Below are 17789 nucleotides of genomic sequence, written 5' to 3'. Positions count from 1 at the left end.
CGTTGTTATTATGAGCGCAGCTCCGGGGACGCTCGTTATTATGAGCGCAGCTCTGGCCACGTTGTTATTATGAGCGCAGCTCCGGGGACGCTCGTTATTATGAGCGCAGCTCCGGGGACGCTCGTTATTATGAGCGCAGCTCTGGCCACGTTGTTATTATGAGCGCAGCTCCGGGGACGCTCGTTATTATGAGCGCAGCTCCGGGGACGCTCGTTATTATGAGCGCAGCTCCGGGGACGCTCGTTATTATGAGCGCAGCTCTGGCCACGTCGTTATTATGAGCGCAGCTCCGGGGCCGCTCGTTTCCTGTGCTGTGGCGGCTGCAGGTCTTGTACTCACCATCTCCATTATGAGGTGTCCACAAACAAAACACTTGTCTGCCGTCTGCTGGAAGCCGGAAAACTGCGAGAAAAAGATACCGGAGATTAGCGGGCGGCCATGTTACATAATGCGCAAGAGGCGTGGCCTCATGTTAAAGGGCCGGTGCATTCTGAAGTCACTAAAGCTTAAAGGGATGGTCCAGGATTAGAAGACAGGAGCTGCTTCCCACCCCCAGACAGCGCCCCTCCTGTCCATGGTTGTGTCTGGTATTACATCTCAGCCCCATTCACGTGACACGGACGGCGCCGCGCTGCTTCTGTGATCATTGGACAACGCACTTCTGCAACTTTGTGTTTCCATTTTTACGATCTCTGGCTGTAAACAATGAAGGTCCCCATTCACTGACAGTAAGCAGAGGCTTAAAAACTGTCCCCCCAGGTGCTTCTATAACTAATAATGCAGATCTGCAACCTCCAACTGCTGGAGACTACAACTCCCAACATGTCCTGAGATGACGTCTCCCCTCTACGTCACTGCGGCCACCGTGTTTACACGTCTCCTCGAGCGCCCAGGATCTGACGGTTGTTCCTCGATGAGTCAGACGCGGGAGTCACGTGTCATTAACCCCTCCCCCGTGTCATAATAATACAGGAGTCCTGAGAACAAGAGACTCATTATAAAGACCAGGATGAAACAACCGGCACCCGGGCGCCAACCCTGACTGCGTAATACAGGGAAGGTAAAGCCTGGAAACTGGGGACCCCCCCCCTAGTATTCTTATCTCTCCGCTCCAGCCAGTGTGATGACATCACTTCTCACAGCAGGGATTGGCCACTATGGTCACGTGATGTCATCACACAATTACGAGGCGCCGGTGAGCGGAAAATTAGGAAATGACAGAAATACATGACACAGTAACGAGCCCTCCCCCGCTGTATTTCAGGTGCCGGGTGATCCGCGCCATTATAACGTCCGCAGAACTTACCAGGAAATCTTCTTCGCAGTAAACTTTCCCATTAACGTTGTAAAACGCCTTCCCGCGCAATCTCCGCCCTGCCGGGAAAACAAAGACAAGTGGTGAGAATGTCGGAAACCCCCGGAATATTATATGTAAAAGCCCCACCCTCCCCCGCCCTATAACATAGCAGAGGCAGAAGTGCTGCGTTATTACATACACAAATCCCAATCACCGGATCCCGGCGCCGGATTACCCGAAATTCTGGACTATACACGCTTTTTCCAGTTTCAATGGATTCGTGGCATGAAAGCAGCGGAGCGTCCGCACAACAGCGCAAATCCGTCTCATCGGTACCGCAGACACGTGATAACGGACGCCGCTGCTCCCCCGAGATGTACGTCCTCCCCAGCCTGCACCGGCGTGCACAGAGTTAATCCCGCGCTGCTTCTTCGTTTATTAGTCGCCGTGTGACTCCGGGCGGTGGACGAGGGATGAACGAGGCCTTTATACTGCGGGACGGGGCGACCGGGTCAGAGCTCCCCAATCATAACACCCCACAGCGAGCACGGCTCCCATAATAACGAGGCTACGAGCAGAACTCTCTGTTATCAGCCGTATAAACGGCTCTGGGTGCTGCTTAGTGATGTCACTGCTTCTCAATATGGCCGCCTTCCTCGCTCGGATCTAAACCGTTCCTTACCTGGAACACGTCTCTTATTCCGGGCGCTGTCAGATAGTCGCCGTAGTGGGGAAAACCCATCCTGACCCAATACTTCTCAGTTGTTACAATGTGTCAGTGCAGGTAACGCGCATCAGTCTGGAGTCCAGGACAGGAGAGAGATTTGTGCTGCTGCGTTTAGCTCATAGAGGATTGTCTAGACTGGATACATTGTAACAAACCCTCAGCTGTGAGGAGTATTCAGGTCAGGACAGGTTTTCAGCTTCTGGATATAAAAAATATAATGTTTCCATTCACTGTCAGCAAGCAGAAATGTTGGTGAGAAATGGAAAGTCTACTATTATTTAACCCTTTCCTGCACCAGGTGTGAACAGGTCTGTGACCAGAGAAATACGGCATGAAGACTAGCAGGCGCGCAGTCACGGCGGCCACGTATGCGGGACGCAACGTCGTTTTGGGGAGTTTCTGGAGGGAGGAGGACGTGCCGGGATCCTGAAACGCAGATCGATGAAGCGGATAACGATGATCGGGACAATCGGTGATCAGCGACGGAGGCTCCTCCCACCGATCAGGACTGTAATGGGGCGAACGCTGCGTTTCTGCTCAGTCGCGGCGGGTCACAGTGATATCGCAATGATCAGAGAAATGCGAGGAATGTACCGTGTAAATGTGGAGAGAAGGATCATTGTGTGGACCGTCATGTGGTCGTCTTATCTCCGGACGCGAGCGCCGCCTCTTATCGGATTATGAGCTGCGGGACTAGAAGTGGCAGGAGACGCAGTGACCCCGGGGGCGATTCTCACGCAGGGGGACGGGCGCCGGGCTCTGGCAAACTTCACGTTTCACCCTTTGACTCTGGAGTTTACACAATATCCTGTCCCACAGCGGCAAAAATAGCTGCACCCCCTCCCCCTCCCAAGCTGCGGAGGCATCCGACGTGACCAGCCCGGACATCTAAACGACTGTACCCCGAGCACAGAGACCCCCTGCACCCCCAAATCACATGAAACAGAGAAAAAGTCCAAAGGTTTCTACACGTGAGGGATTTCCTCAAACTCCAGGATGTGACCCCATTATATCTACAGCAACTTACACCCGGCACCCCAACATAGAGCCTGCACCCCACGATGACACCGCGGTTATATGGACTAGTGTCAGGGACGGGAGCAGGAGTTTTATTAAAAGTCTAATCCTGAAGTGTTCTGCAACTTCCTAATCCGCAAGAATGTATTCTTTTCACTGACAGCAAGCAGAGATCTAGAAAATGCAGAGGCATAAAACAGAGATAAGAGCTAGAATCTGATTGGTTGCAGGGGCGATTCCTCCATGTTTTCTGGGCACCAGTTTTGATAAGTTTCCCCCTTTGTGTTTTATTCCTCAGCATTTTAGATCTCTGCTTGCTGTCAGTGAATGGGAAAACTTTGCATACTAGAGTGGAAAAGTTCAGCTTTATTTGATTGCTGTCGGCAGAACGTCACTGTATACATGTCTCCCGGCTCCCGTGTACCCCATATAGGGGGGGGGGGTGACTTACCGCACGAGCAGCACGTGAAGCAGTTGGTGTGGAACAGGTTCCCCATGGCTTGGCAGGCCTGGCTCGCCCCGTACACCCCCTTCCCACATTTGATACAAATACCTGCGGAAAAAGGGGGAGAAAAAAAAGGAGAAATCAGAAACTGCAAACATTGGGGGCAGAGAACAGACATGAGGAGGGGTATACAGTGTCACTCATCCAGCAAACACTCAGGACAATAAAGTCTGCTCCACCTGTAAGTGCTTTATCTAGGAGTTTACACACCATCACGTCTTATCCTTTAGTCACATCCAGAGCTGCACTCATTATTCTGCCGGCTTGTAGACAGAGCAGTGCATTGTGGGAGCTGTAGCGGTCTAAGGCCGCATGCACATGACCGTATATTTGCCGCCCCGTTCTTTTCTACGGCCCCATGCGCACGTCGGATTTACACGGATCCGTGCGGGGGCCACAGATCCAAACCGCAAGAACTCGGGACGCCATTTTACGGTGCGGATTTGCGGGTTCTCACAACTGGTGAATTGTGGAGTCCAGAGACGACACGGACGGACGGACGGACGCACAACAAGGGATTTGCAGTCTGACCACAACGGCCCCGCGGTTCTGCGCACTGTAAAACCAATAGCGTGCGTGAGGCCTAAGGGGTGACGATAAACTGCAGTCCATGGGCAACCAGCAGATGTGGGACCGCAGCTTTGGATGCAACTGGAGAACAAGAAGAAATTAAAACACGTAAAATTAGTAACAGACACTCGTCAGATCCGGGAATGGACAGTGCGCGCCGCATCATGTGACCCCCCAGATCGTGCGGTCACGGTGGACTCCGCCTCCAATAGATCCGCACGTACAGCATCAGAGGCTGCGCCGGAGACTAGTGAGGAAAAAATACATCTGCTGCATAAGAGGAACCCCTCGGTGGGAACCCCCCAAAGTCACCAGCGCCGGGACACCGAGGGGAAAAGACTAAAAACAGAGTGGTTTTTAAAGGGTTAATTGACGGGTCACAGAACTGATCAGCCGATTAGAACGAGGACGCCACGGCCTCCGGTCGGATCTTTATTCGCCGCGGCTCCGTCCCCTCCCCCTGGATCTGAGAATTCGGCTCCGGGATTTGTTTTTGCTTCATAAAAAAAATGACGTCACAAGAAACAAAAACCCGGAGACGACGTCGAGGCCGCGGATTTGCTTGTCTTGGAATGTGATTATGGAAAAATGTGGGCGGCCGGGGCGGGGACTGGCAATGGGGTGAGCGGGTTTGAGAAAATATTTTTGCAAACCAAACATTAACCCTTTCTTTCTTGTACTAGAGGGGGCAGGGCTGGTCCTATTTTTAAACAAGTTCTACCGCTGGCCGCCATGTCAGGACTCAACCACTTCTCACGGTCGGTCAAGTCACCGCCTCACGCTGTACATACGACCGGGACACAGGTCACGTCATAGTCCGAGAACGCAACAAGCCCCCCGATGTCCCAGAGCAGGAAGGGGTCACTTACAGATCATCTGTCTGCAAACACAAGCGGAAGCTGTCCCGGGGTCACCTGGAGACGGTGCAGTTGGGCGAGTGTGTGGCCCTTTAAGAAAGAATACATCCAAAAAAAAAAAAAAAAGGACTACACAGAAGAGGCGTGACCAGAAGAAAAAGGCGTGACCAGAAGGAGGCGTGACCAGAAGGAGGCGTGTCCCACAATTGTGAAGATCGTCCTCATGTATGGTCAAAAGTCTTAAAGGGGAACTCCACTTTGTGCAATCACTTTTATTAGAAGAGTCCGCAGGAAATAAGGTAAGTGTCCGGCCGCTGGGAACCCCTGAGATCAGCGGTGACTTATTACTAAATGGTCAATCTCTGTGCAGCGCCACCACAGGAGAAATGAAGTATTACAAGGAGCCTATTGTAATCACTGCACGGACCCGCTGGGACCTCCGGAGACGCTCCTCGTACATGAGGATTCTGAACCCCTAGAACCTCAGCATCTAAAAAACTGTGTGAAAATGCTGAAGAGGGTCCAACAAACCTCCGACTGCAGCGCCCCACCTGGTGGAACAAAACCACGCCGCAAATATGAAAAAAAAATCTAATTCTGTCACCAGGACGGAGCCGCTAACAACCATCCCCCGCTGCCGAGACACGAACCGTTTACCCCAAATAACTGCGTCGTGTGAACAGATACGGAGGCCGGTCATCATGTCTGGCAGCAGGGAAGGGGTTAATGTGTAGCGGTCACGGATAATGAGCGCTCGTTGGTGATCGCCGCACTCGCTGGAGTTACTTGGCAGGAAAGAGACGCTGAATTTACAGAGCAAACAAATCGTCACGTCGTGTTCCTGCGCAGCGTTTCCGGAGAATGAGACGATCGCTCCGCGCTGTCAGGCCACCGATCTACAGACGTAGTGACAGCGAGGACAGCAGAGAGTGACCACCCGCCCAGCGACCACCCACCGGACGCGGATCAGCTGTGACTCAGGCCGCAATTAAAGGGCCGGCGTCCAGTATAATGTAAATAAAGTCAATACTTGTCTGGTGAGAAGTTCTGAAATCTTCTGATAGACTTTAATGGGGGGGGGGGGGGGGGCATTTAATAATCCACCGCAGTTCTGTCTTCTTTATTTATGCGGCCTCCGTCATTCAAAAAAAATTAAAAAGGCCTAATAAATTTGCTATCATTTACTGCAGAAAACTGGCGAATTATAGTGCGAAACAACTCCAGCAGCTGAAGAGTTGACTTTCTGGCGGACTGAAACTGCTCACACAGCTGAAGATTTGTTACAATTGTATCAGTGTAGATAATCCTCTGTGAGCGAAGAACAGCAGCAGCAATAACCCTTTTCTTGTCCTGATCATTTGTTACAATGTATCAGTCTGGAGTCCGGGCTGTTCATCTCATAGATGAAAGTCTATCCTTGATACAAGTGTGCCAAACCCTCAGCTGTGAGACAGTCAGGACAGATTAGTCAGATTAAAGTAGGACATGATACTTACTGACAGAAAGCAGAGATCTTGAAAGTGAAAGACGGAGTGAGAATAAAGAATTGGAAGACAAAATCTATTAGAACATTTCATTATCCAAAAAATGAACTTGTGGCCCCCAAACAACAATCCGCCCCCCAGCATGAAGCGACAGACCCAAACCAGATCATAAAGCAACATCAAGGGCGCGAGCGGAACGCAGGCATCAAAGAGACCCGTCCCGGCCCGATACAAGGCTCGCTGTGTCCCGTGATTATTCGGAATCCGCCTCATTTCAGTCCTGTGACTCGACGCGGCTCCTGCAGGATAAACAAGATGTGGCTCCAGAACGGCCGAGTCCCCGGGGGTAACGCCCCGCAAAACCCACATTCTAAGTAAAGCTCGGCCCCGATAATTACAGCGCAGACCAGATCCGGCCACAAGGGGCGCTGCAGCAGATGGGACCGGGGCACGTCTGGCCTTGACCTCGGGGTGCCCTTTATAGTCTCAACTGGACAGTGTGAGGGCACCCCATATGAAGGAGGAGGGGGACCCCAATTTTCATGAATGTTTTGCAATGAGCTGCGGATCCTTCCCTATGGAGCAATGGTCTGCAAGCTGGTGAGACATGCTGGGAGTTGTAGTTCCACAACAGCTGGAGAGCCGCAGATAGCTGGACCCCTGGTGTTCTGCCAGAGAAATGCAGAGTGAGCGCGACGCGGCGGCGAGGATTTATACAATTATCTCGTATCATCATTGGACAGCGGCACAAACAACCGGACGTCTCAGGTCCCCTCCCCCACACTCCCGGCGTCCAGTCCGCTCTCCAAGAAACGATGAGACGATAATCCCGTCAGCTCAGGAGAAATTCTAGGAATTCCTGGACCTCGTGTCAATGGCGCAGGTGTCTGAAGAGACGCCTCAATGGTGAGCGCAACCGCCGCGCAAGACGAAGAGTCGCCCCTTCTGATGGGGAACTAGTGAGGTTCAGATGAGAGAGCGGAAGAGATCACTACCATCATCCATAACACTGACCCCCATCATACAAGCCACAATAGAGAGGACACTATCACCACCATCATCCACAACACTGACCCACATCATACAAGCCACAATAGAGAGGACACTATCACCACCATCATCCACAACACTGACCCCCATCATACAAGCCACAATAGAGAGGACACTATCACCACCATCATCCACAACACTGACCCCATCATACAAGCCACAATAGAGAGGACACTATCACCACCATCATCCACAACACTGACCCCCATCATACAAGCCACAATAGAGAGGACACTATCACCACCATCATCCACAACACTGACCCCATCATACAAGCCACAATAGAGAGGACACTATCACCACCATCATCCACAACACTGACCCCATCATACAAGCCACAATAGAGAGGACACTATCACCACCATCATCCACAACACTGACCCCCATCATACAAGCCACAATAGAGAGGACACTATCACCACCATCATCCACAGCACTGACCCCCATCATACAAGCCACAATAGAGAGGACACTATCACCACCATCATCCACAGGTTTATACAATGACCCCCATCATCCGGCGCTCTGAACTCACATACTGAAATGGGACTTTTCTATGTTGTGCAAAAAGATTTATGCCGAGTTCTAAATCTCCGCCGGCCATTTTTCCGCCGCTCGCTTGTCTCGTACATTGTAGCGCACGTCACACAGAAGAGTCGCCTCATCCAGACCTGAACATGAACTCAGGACACGGCGTACAGGGGTCTTCCCACCACATAAACGTCTCCCTTACCCACAGGACGGCTGATAAGTGATCGCTGGGAGACCCCTAAACGAACGCAGTGGGGGTCGCGCATTTGTGCTGCCGCTCCATTCATTCTTTATGGGAATGCGGGAGAAAGCATCGGACCCCACAACTCATATACAGTCAGGAGACCCCCCTCATAACGTGCACGAGAGCGAGGTGGGTGTGACGCCTGCGCGTGTGACCGCCACCTACGTGTTCACGAGGGAAGTGCTAGAAGCTGGGCTGTAGCTGCGGAGGGGTTAATGCGGTGGCCGCGGCGGCTGGAATGTGGAATCTTTGTGTTGCCTCCAGCCGGGCTGAACGTGCTCTTTGTACTGAACGCGCTCAAATCCCCGATGTAGAGAATCATCGCATGACCTCAAACAGCGGCTCCGAGGAACGTCCGGAAAACGGCAGCGCAAGAGGCTCCTAATGACACCCCCAAACCAGCGGCTCCCCCAGAACCCCAAATATTATAGACACTAAATCTAACCACCGCCCAACCAGGAACACCCACAAAACACAGGGTCAGCGGGGTCCTCTCTCCTGTAGAGTGTAAGCTCTTATGATCAGCAGTGTCCTCTCTCCTGTAGAGTGTAAGCTCTTATGATCAGCAGTGTCCTCTCTCCTGTAGAGTGTATGCTCTTATGGTCAGCAGTGTCTCTCCTGTAGAGTGTAAGCTCTTATGATCAGCGGGGTCCACTCTCCTGTAGAGTGTAAGCTCTTATGGTCAGCAGTGTCCTCTCCTGTAGAGTGTAAGCTCTTATGGTCAGCGGGGTCCTCTCTCCTGTAGAGTGTAAGCTCTTATGGTCAGCAGGGTCCTCTCCTGTAGAGTGTAAGCTCTTATGGTCAGCAGTGTCTCTCCTGTAGAGTGTAAGCTCTTATGGTCAGCAGTGTCTCTATCCTGTAGAGTGTAAGCTCTTATGGTCAGCAGGGTCCTCTCTCCTGTAGAGTGTAAGCTCTTATGGTCAGCGGGGTCCTCTCTCCTGTAGAGTGTAAGCTCTTATGGTCAGCAGTCTCTCTCCTGTAGAGTGTAAGCTCTTATGGTCAGCAGTGTCCTCTCTCCTGTAGAGTGTAAACTCTTATGGTCAGCAGTGTCTCTCCTGTAGAGTGTAAGCTCTTATGGTCAGCAGTGTCCTCTCTCCTGTAGAGTGTAAGCTCTTATGATCAGCAGTGTCCTCTCTCCTGTAGAGTGTAAGCTCTTATGGTCAGCAGTGTCCTCTCTCCTGTAGAGTGTAAGCTCTTATGATCAGCGGGGTCCTCTCTCCTGTAGAGTGTAAGCTCTTATGGTCAGCAGGGTCCTCTCTCCTGTAGAGTGTAAGCTCTTATGGTCAGCACGGTCTTATCTCCTGTAGAGTGTAAGCTCTTATGGTCAGCAGTGTCTCTCCTGTAGAGTGTAAGCTCTTATGGTCAGCAGTGTCTCTCCTGTAGAGTGTAAGCTCTTATGGTCAGCAGTGTCTCTCCTGTAGAGTGTAAGCTCTTATGGTTAGCAGTGTCCTCTCTCCTGTAGAGTGTAAGCTCTTATGGTCAGCAGTGTCCTCTCTCCTGTAGAGTGTAAGCTCTTATGGTCAGCAGTGTCTCTCCTGTAGAGTGTAAGCTCTTATGGTCAGCAGTGTCCTCTCTCCTGTAGAGTGTAAGCTCTTATGGTCAGTGGTGTCCTCTCTCCTGTAGAGTGTAAGCTCTTATGGTCAGCAGGGTCCTCTCTCCTGTAGAGTGTAAGCTCTTATGGTCAGTGGTGTCCTCTCTCCTGTAGAGTGTAAGCTCTTATGGTCAGCGGGGTCCTCTCTCCTGTAGAGTGTAAGCTCTTATGGTTAGCAGTGTCCTCTCTCCTGTAGAGTGTAAGCTCTTATGATCAGCAGGGTCCTCTCTCCTGTAGAGTGTAAGCTCTTATGGTCAGCAGTGTCTCTCCTGTAGAGTGTAAGCTCTTATGGTCAGCAGTGTCTCTATCCTGTAGAGTGTAAGCTCTTATGGTTAGCAGTGTCCTCTCTCCTGTAGAGTGTAAGCTCTTATGGTCAGCAGGGTCCTCTCTCCTGTAGAGTGTAAGCTCTTATGGTCAGCAGTGTCCTCTCTCCTGTAGAGTGTAAGCTCTTATGGTCAGCAGGGTCCTCTCTCCTGTAGAGTGTAAGCTCTTATGGTCAGCAGGGTCCTCTCTCCTGTAGAGTGTAAGCTCTTATGGTTAGCAGGGTCCTCTCTCCTGTAGAGTGTAAGCTCTTATGATCAGCAGGGTCCTCTCTCCTGTAGAGTGTAAGCTCTTATGATCAGCAGGGTCCTCTCTCCTGTAGAGTGTAAGCTCTTATGGTCAGCAGGGTCCTCTCTCCTGTAGAGTGTAAGCTCTTATGGTCAGTAGTGTCCTCTCCTGTAGAGTGTAAGCTCTTATGATCAGCAGGGTCCTCTCTCCTGTAGAGTGTAAGCTCTTATGGTCAGCAGGGTCCTCTCTCCTGTAGAGTGTAAGCTCTTATGGTTAGCAGGGTCCTCTCTCCTGTAGAGTGTAAGCTCTTATGGTCAGCAGGGTCCTCTCTCCTGTAGAGTGTAAGCTCTTATGGTCAGCAGTGTCCTCTCTCCTGTAGAGTGTAAGCTCTTATGATCAGCAGGGTCCTCTCTCCTGTAGAGTGTAAGCTCTTATGATCAGCAGGGACCTCTCTCCTGTAGAGTGTAAGCTCTTATGATCAGCAGTGTCCTCTCTCCTGTAGAGTGTAAGCTCTTATGGTCAGCAGTGTCCTCTCTCCTGTAGAGTGTAAGCTCTTATGGTCAGCAGTGTCCTCTCTCCTGTAGAGTGTAAGCTCTTATGGTCAGCAGTGTCCTCTCTCCTGTAGAGTGTAAGCTCTTATGGTCAGCAGTGTCCTCTCTCCTGTAGAGTGTAAGCTCTTATGGTCAGCAGTGTCCTCTCTCCTGTAGAGTGTAAGCTCTTATGGTCAGCGGGGTCCTCTCTCCTGTAGAGTGTAAGCTCTTATGGTCAGCGGGGTCCTCTCTCCTGTAGAGTGTAAGCTCTTATGGTCAGCAGGGTCCTCTCTCCTGTAGAGTGTAAGCTCTTATGGTCAGCAGTGTCCTCTCTCCTGTAGTGTGTAAGCTCTTATGGTTAGCAGTGTCCTCTCTCCTGTAGAGTGTAAGCTCTTATGGTTAGCAGTGTCCTCTCTCCTGTAGAGTGTAAGCTCTTATGATCAGCAGGGTCCTCTCTCCTGTAGAGTGTAAGCTCTTATGGTCAGCAGGGTCCTCTCTCCTGTAGAGTGTAAGCTCTTATGGTCAGCAGTGTCCTCTCCTGTAGAGTGTAAGCGCTTATGGTCAGCAGTGTCTCTCCTGTAGAGTGTAAGCTCTTATGATCAGCAGGGTCCTCTCTCCTGTAGAGTGTAAGCTCTTATGGTCAGCAGTGTCTCTCCTGTAGAGTGTAAGCTCTTATGATCAGCAGTGTCCTCTCTCCTGTAGAGTGTAAGCTCTTATGGTCAGCAGTGTCCTCTCTCCTGTAGAGTGTAAGCTCTTATGGTCAGCAGTGTCCTCTCTCCTGTAGAGTGTAAGCTCTTATGGTCAGCGGGGGTAAGCTCTTATGGTCAGCAGGGTCCTCTCTCCTGTAGAGTGTAAGCTCTTATGATCAGCAGGGTCCTCTCTCCTGTAGAGTGTAAGCTCTTATGGTCAGCAGTGTCTCTCCTGTAGAGTGTAAGCTCTTATGGTCAGCAGTGTCTCTCCTGTAGAGTGTAAGCTCTTATGGTCAGCAGTGTCCTCTCTCCTGTAGAGTGTAAGCTCTTATGGTCAGCAGTGTCCTCTCTCCTGTAGAGTGTAAGCTCTTATGGTCAGCGGGGTCCTCTCTCCTGTAGAGTGTAAGCTCTTATGGTCAGCAGTGTCCTCTCTCCTGTAGAGTGTAAGCTCTTATGGTCAGCAGTGTCCTCTCTCTTGTAGAGTGTAAGCTCTTATGATCAGCAGTGTCCTCTCTCCTGTAGAGTGTAAGCTCTTATGGTCAGCAGTGTCTCTCCTGTAGAGTGTAAGCTCTTATGGTCAGCAGGGTCCTCTCTCCTGTAGAGTGTAAGCTCTTATGGTCAGCGGGGTCCTCTCTCCTGTAGAGTGTAAGCTCTTATGGTCAGCAGGGTCCTCTCTCCTGTAGAGTGTAAGCTCTTATGATCAGCAGGGTCCTCTCTCCTGTAGAGTGTAAGCTCTTATGGTCAGCAGTGTTTCTCCTGTAGAGTGTAAGCTCTTATGGTCAGCAGGGTCCTCTCTCCTGTAGAGTGTAAGCTCTTATGGTCAGCAGTGTCCTCTCTCCTGTAGAGTGTAAGCTCTTATGGTCAGCAGTGTCCTCTCTCCTGTAGAGTGTAAGCTCTTATGGTCAGCAGTGTCCTCTCTCCTGTAGAGTGTAAGCTCTTATGGTCAGCAGTGTCCTCTCTCCCGTAGAGTGTAAGCTCTTATGGTCAGCAGTGTCCTCTCTCCTGTAGAGTGTAAGCTCTTATGGTCAGCAGTGTCCTCTCTCCTGTAGAGTGTAAGCTCTTATGGTCAGCGGGGTCCTCTCTCCTGTAGAGTGTAAGCTCTTATGGTCAGCAGTGTCTCTCCTGTAGAGTGTAAGCTCTTATGATCAGCGGGGTCCTCTCTCCTGTAGAGTGTAAGCTCTTATGGTCAGCACGGTCTTATCTCCTGTAGAGTGTAAGCTCTTATGGTCAGCAGGGTCCTCTCTCCTGTAGAGTGTAAGCTCTTATGGTCAGTAGTGTCCTCTCCTGTAGAGTGTAAGCTCTTATGGTCAGCGGGGTCCTCTCTCCTGTAGAGTGTAAGCTCTTATGGTCAGCAGTGTCTCTCCTGTAGAGTGTAAGCTCTTATGGTCAGCGGGGTCCTCTCCTGTAGAGTGTAAGCTCTTATGGTCAGCAGTGTCCTCTCTCCTGTAGAGTGTAAGCTCTTATCGTCAGCAGTGTCCTCTCTCCTGTAGAGTGTAAGCTCTTATGGTCAGCAGGGTCCTCTCTCCTGTAGAGTGTAAGCTCTTATGGTCAGCAGTGTCCTCTCTCCTGTAGAGTGTAAGCTCTTATGATCAGCAGTGTCCTCTCTCCTGTAGAGTGTAAGCTCTTATGGTCAGCAGTGTCCTCTCCTGTAGAGTGTAAGCTCTTATGGTCAGTAGTGTCCTCTCCTGTAGAGTGTAAGCTCTTATGGTCAGCGGGGTCCTCTCCTGTAGAGTGTAAGCTCTTATGGTCAGCAGTGTGTCTCCTGTAGAGTGTAAGCTCTTATGGTCAGCAGTGTCCTCTCTCCTGTAAAGTGTAAGCTCTTATGGTCAGCAGTATCTTCTCTCCTGTAGAGTGTAAGCTCTTATGGTCAGCACGGTCTTATCTCCTGTAGAGTGTAAGCTCTTATGATCAGCAGGGTCCTCTCTCCTGTAGAGTGTAAGCTCTTATGGTCAGCAGTGTCCTCTCTCCTGTAGAGTGTAAGCTCTTATGATCAGCAGGGTCTTCTCTCCTGTAGAGTGTAAGCTCTTATGGTCAGCAGGGTCCTCTCTCCTGTAGAGTGTAAGCTCTTATGGTCAGCGGGGTCCTCTCTCCTGTAGAGTGTAAGCTCTTATGATCAGCGGGGTCCTCTCTCCTGTAGAGTGTAAGCTCTTATGGTCAGCAGTGTCCTCTCTCCTGTAGAGTGTAAGTTCTTATGGTCAGCGGGGTCCTCTCTCCTGTAGAGTGTAAGCTCTTATGGTCAGCAGTGTCTCTCCTGTAGAGTGTAAGCTCTTATGGTCAGCGGGGTCCTCTCTCCTGTAGAGTGTAAGCTCTTATGGTCAGCAGTGTCCTCTCTCCTGTAGAGTGTAAGCTCTTATGGTCAGCAGTGTCCTCTCTCCTGTAGAGTGTAAGCTCTTATGATCAGCGGGGTCCTCTCTCCTGTAGAGTGTAAGCTCTTATGGTCAGTAGTGTCCTCTCCTGTAGAGTGTAAGCTCTTATGGTCAGCAGTGTCTCTCCTGTAGAGTGTAAGCTCTTATGGTCAGCGGGGTCCTCTCCTGTAGAGTGTAAGCTCTTATGGTCAGCGGGGTCCTCTCTCCTGTAGAGTGTAAGCTCTTATGATCAGCGGGGTCCTCTCTCCTGTAGAGTGTAAGCTCTTATGGTCAGCAGTGTCCTCTCTCCTGTAGAGTGTAAGTTCTTATGGTCAGCGGGGTCCTCTCTCCTGTAGAGTGTAAGCTCTTATGGTCACCAGTGTCTCTCCTGTAGAGTGTAAGCTCTTATGGTCAGCGGGGTCCTCTCTCCTGTAGAGTGTAAGCTCTTATGGTCAGCAGTGTCCTCTCTCCTGTAGAGTGTAAGCTCTTATGGTCAGCAGTGTCCTCTCTCCTGTAGAGTGTAAGCTCTTATGATCAGCGGGGTCCTCTCCTGTAGAGTGTAAGCTCTTATGGTCAGTAGTGTCCTCTCCTGTAGAGTGTAAGCTCTTATGGTCAGCGGGGTCCTCTCCTGTAGAGTGTAAGCTCTTATGGTCAGCAGTGTGTCTCCTGTAGAGTGTAAGCTCTTATGGTCAGCAGTGTCCTCTCTCCTGTAAAGTGTAAGCTCTTATGGTCAGCAGTATCTTCTCTCCTGTAGAGTGTAAGCTCTTATGATCAGCAGTGTCCTCTCTCCTGTAGAGTGTAAGCTCTTATGATCAGCAGGGTCTTCTCTCCTGTAGAGTGTAAGCTCTTATGGTCAGCGGGGTCCTCTCCTGTAGAGTGTAAGCTCTTATGATCAGCAGGGTCCTCTCTCCTGTAGAGTGTAAGCTCTTATGGTCAGATGTGTCCTCTCTCCTGTAGAGTGTAAGCTCTTATGGTCAGCAGGGTCCTCTCCTGTAGAGTGTAAGCTCTTATGATCAGCAGGGTCCTCTCTCCTGTAGAGTGTAAGCTCTTATGGTCAGATGTGTCCTCTCTCCTGTAGAGTGTAAGCTCTTATGGTCAGCAGTGTCCTCTCTCCTGTAGAGTGTAAGCTCTTATGGTCAGCAGGGTCCTCTCTCCTGTAGCATGTAAGCTCTTATGATCAGCGGGGTCCTCTCTCCTGTAGAGTGTAAGCTCTTATGGTCAGCAGTGTCCTCTCTCCTGTAGAGTGTAAGCTCTTATGGTCAGCAGGGTCCTTTCTCCTGTAGAGTGTAAACTCTTATGGTCAGCGGGGTCCTCTCTCCTGTAGAGTGTAAGCTCTTATGATCAGCAGGGTCCTCTCTCCTGTAGAGTGTAAGCTCTTATGGTCAGCAGGGTCCTCTCTCCTGTAGAGTGTAAGCTCTTATGATCAGCAGGGACCTCTCTCCTGTAGAGTGTAAGCTCTTATGATCAGCAGTGTCCTCTCTCCTGTAGAGTGTAAGCTCTTATGATCAGCAGTGTCCTCTCTCCTGTAGAGTGTAAGCTCTTATGGTCAGCAGTGTCCTCTCTCCTGTAGAGTGTAAGCTCTTATGATCAGCAGTGTCCTCTCTCCTGTAGAGTGTAAGCTCTTATGGTCAGCAGTGTCCTCTCTCCTGTAGAGTGTAAGCTCTTATGGTCAGCAGTGTCCTCTCTCCTGTAGAGTGTAAGCTCTTATGGTCAGCAGTGTCCTCTCTCCTGTAGAGTGTAAGCTCTTATGGTCAGCAGTGTCCTCTCTCCTGTAGAGTGTAAGCTCTTATGGTCAGCAGTGTCCTCTCTCCTGTAGAGTGTAAGCTCTTATGGTCAGCGGGGTCCTCTCTCCTGTAGAGTGTAAGCTCTTATGATCAGCAGTGTCCTCTCTCCTGTAGAGTGTAAGCTCTTATGGTCAGCAGGGTCCTCTCTCCTGTAGAGTGTAAGCTCTTATGGTCAGCGGGGTCCTCTCTCCTGTAGAGTGTAAGCTCTTATGATCAGCAGTGTCCTCTCTCCTGTAGAGTGTAAGCTCTTATGGTCAGCGGGGTCCTCTCCTGTAGAGTGTAAGCTCTTATGGTCAGCAGTGTCCTCTCTCCTGTAGAGTGTAAGCTCTTATGGTCAGCAGTGTCCTCTCTCCCGTAGAGTGTAAGCTCTTATGGTCAGCAGTGTCCTCTCTCCTGTAGAGTGTAAGCTCTTATGGTCAGCAGTGTCCTCTCTCCTGTAGAGTGTAAGCTCTTATGGTCAGCAGGGTCCTCTCTCCTGTAGAGTGTAAGCTCTTATGGTCAGCAGTGTTTCTCCTGTAGAGTGTAAGCTCTTATGGTCAGCGGGGTCCTCTCCTGTAGAGTGTAAGCTCTTATGATCAGCAGTGTCCTCTCTCCTGTAGAGTGTAAGCTCTTATGGTCAGCGGGGTCCTCTCTCCTGTAGAGTGTAAGCTCTTATGGTCAGCAGTGTCCTCTCTCCTGTAGAGTGTAAGCTCTTATGGTCAGCGGGGTCCTCTCTCCTGTAGAGTGTAAGCTCTTATGGTCAGCAGTGTCTCTCCTGTAGAGTGTAAGCTCTTATGGTCAGCGGGGTCCTCTCCTGTAGAGTGTAAGCTCTTATGGTCAGCAGTGTCCTCTCTCCTGTAGAGTGTAAGCTCTTATGGTCAGCAGTGTCCTCTCTCCTGTAGAGTGTAAGCTCTTATGATCAGCGGGGTCCTCTCTCCTGTAGAGTGTAAGCTCTTATGGTCAGCACGGTCTTATCTCCTGTAGAGTGTAAGCTCTTATGGTCAGCAGGGTCCTCTCTCCTGTAGAGTGTAAGCTCTTATGGTCAGTAGTGTCCTCTCCTGTAGAGTGTAAGCTCTTATGGTCAGCGGGGTCCTCTCTCCTGTAGAGTGTAAGCTCTTATGGTCAGCGGGGTCCTCTCCTGTAGAGTGTAAGCTCTTATGGTCAGCAGTGTCCTCTCTCCTGTAGAGTGTAAGCTCTTATGGTCAGCAGGGTCCTCTCTCCTGTAGAGTGTAAGCTCTTATGGTCAGCAGGGTCCTCTCTCCTGTAGAGTGTAAGCTCTTATGGTCAGCAGGGTCCTCTCTCCTGTAGAGTGTAAGCTCTTATGGTCAGCAGTGTCCTCTCTCCTGTAGAGTGTAAGCTCTTATGATCAGCAGTGTCCTCTCTCCTGTAGAGTGTAAGCTCTTATGGTCAGCAGTGTCCTCTCCTGTAGAGTGTAAGCTCTTATGGTCAGTAGTGTCCTCTCCTGTAGAGTGTAAGCTCTTATGGTCAGCGGGGTCCTCTCCTGTAGAGTGTAAGCTCTTATGCTCAGCAGTGTGTCTCCTGTAGAGTGTAAGCTCTTATGGTCAGCAGTGTCCTCTCTCCTGTAAAGTGTAAGCTCTTATGGTCAGCAGTATCTTCTCTCCTGTAGAGTGTAAGCTCTTATGGTCAGCAGGGTCCTCTCTCCTGTAGAGTGTAAGCTCTTATGGTCAGCGGGGTCCTCTCTCCTGTAGAGTGTAAGCTCTTATGATCAGCGGGGTCCTCTCTCCTGTAGAGTGTAAGCTCTTATGGTCAGCGGGGTCCTCTCTCCTGTAGAGTGTAAGCTCTTATAATCAGCAGGGTCCTCTCTCCTGTAGAGTGTAAGCTCTTATGATCAGCGGGGTCCTCTCTCCTGTAGAGTGTAAGCTCTTATGGTCAGCAGTGTCCTCTCTCCTGTAGAGTGTAAGCTCTTATGGTCAGCAGTGTCTCTCCTGTAGAGTGTAAGCTCTTATGATCAGCAGTGTCCTCTCCTGTAGAGTGTAAGCTCTTATGGTCAGCAGTGTCTTCTCTCCTGTAGAGTGTAAG

The 17789-nt window shown here is 50.6% G+C and overlaps 1 protein-coding gene across 2 annotated transcripts in view; it reads right to left on the bottom strand.

Annotated features, from left to right (window-relative positions):
- Positions 1-17789, bottom strand: part of WTIP (WT1 interacting protein) — a 61409-nt gene that overhangs the window by 5845 nt on the left and 37775 nt on the right. For both annotated transcript variants that reach the window (XM_075838276.1, XM_075838275.1), the window contains exons 2-4: positions 3493-3594; positions 1307-1374; positions 340-402 (exon numbers count right to left, since the gene is read on the bottom strand). In XM_075838276.1, the coding sequence (XP_075694391.1) occupies positions 340-402; positions 1307-1374; positions 3493-3538 (177 nt within the window). In that variant the 5' untranslated portion in view covers positions 3539-3594. The remainder of the gene's footprint in view (positions 1-339; positions 403-1306; positions 1375-3492; positions 3595-17789) is intronic.

Source organism: Rhinoderma darwinii, chromosome 9 (genome assembly GCF_050947455.1).
Source record: "Rhinoderma darwinii isolate aRhiDar2 chromosome 9, aRhiDar2.hap1, whole genome shotgun sequence".
Classification (NCBI taxonomy): Eukaryota; Metazoa; Chordata; class Amphibia; order Anura; family Rhinodermatidae; genus Rhinoderma; species Rhinoderma darwinii.
The sequence above is the reverse complement of the archived record's forward strand: the minus strand, read 5'-3'. Positions and strand labels throughout refer to the sequence as shown.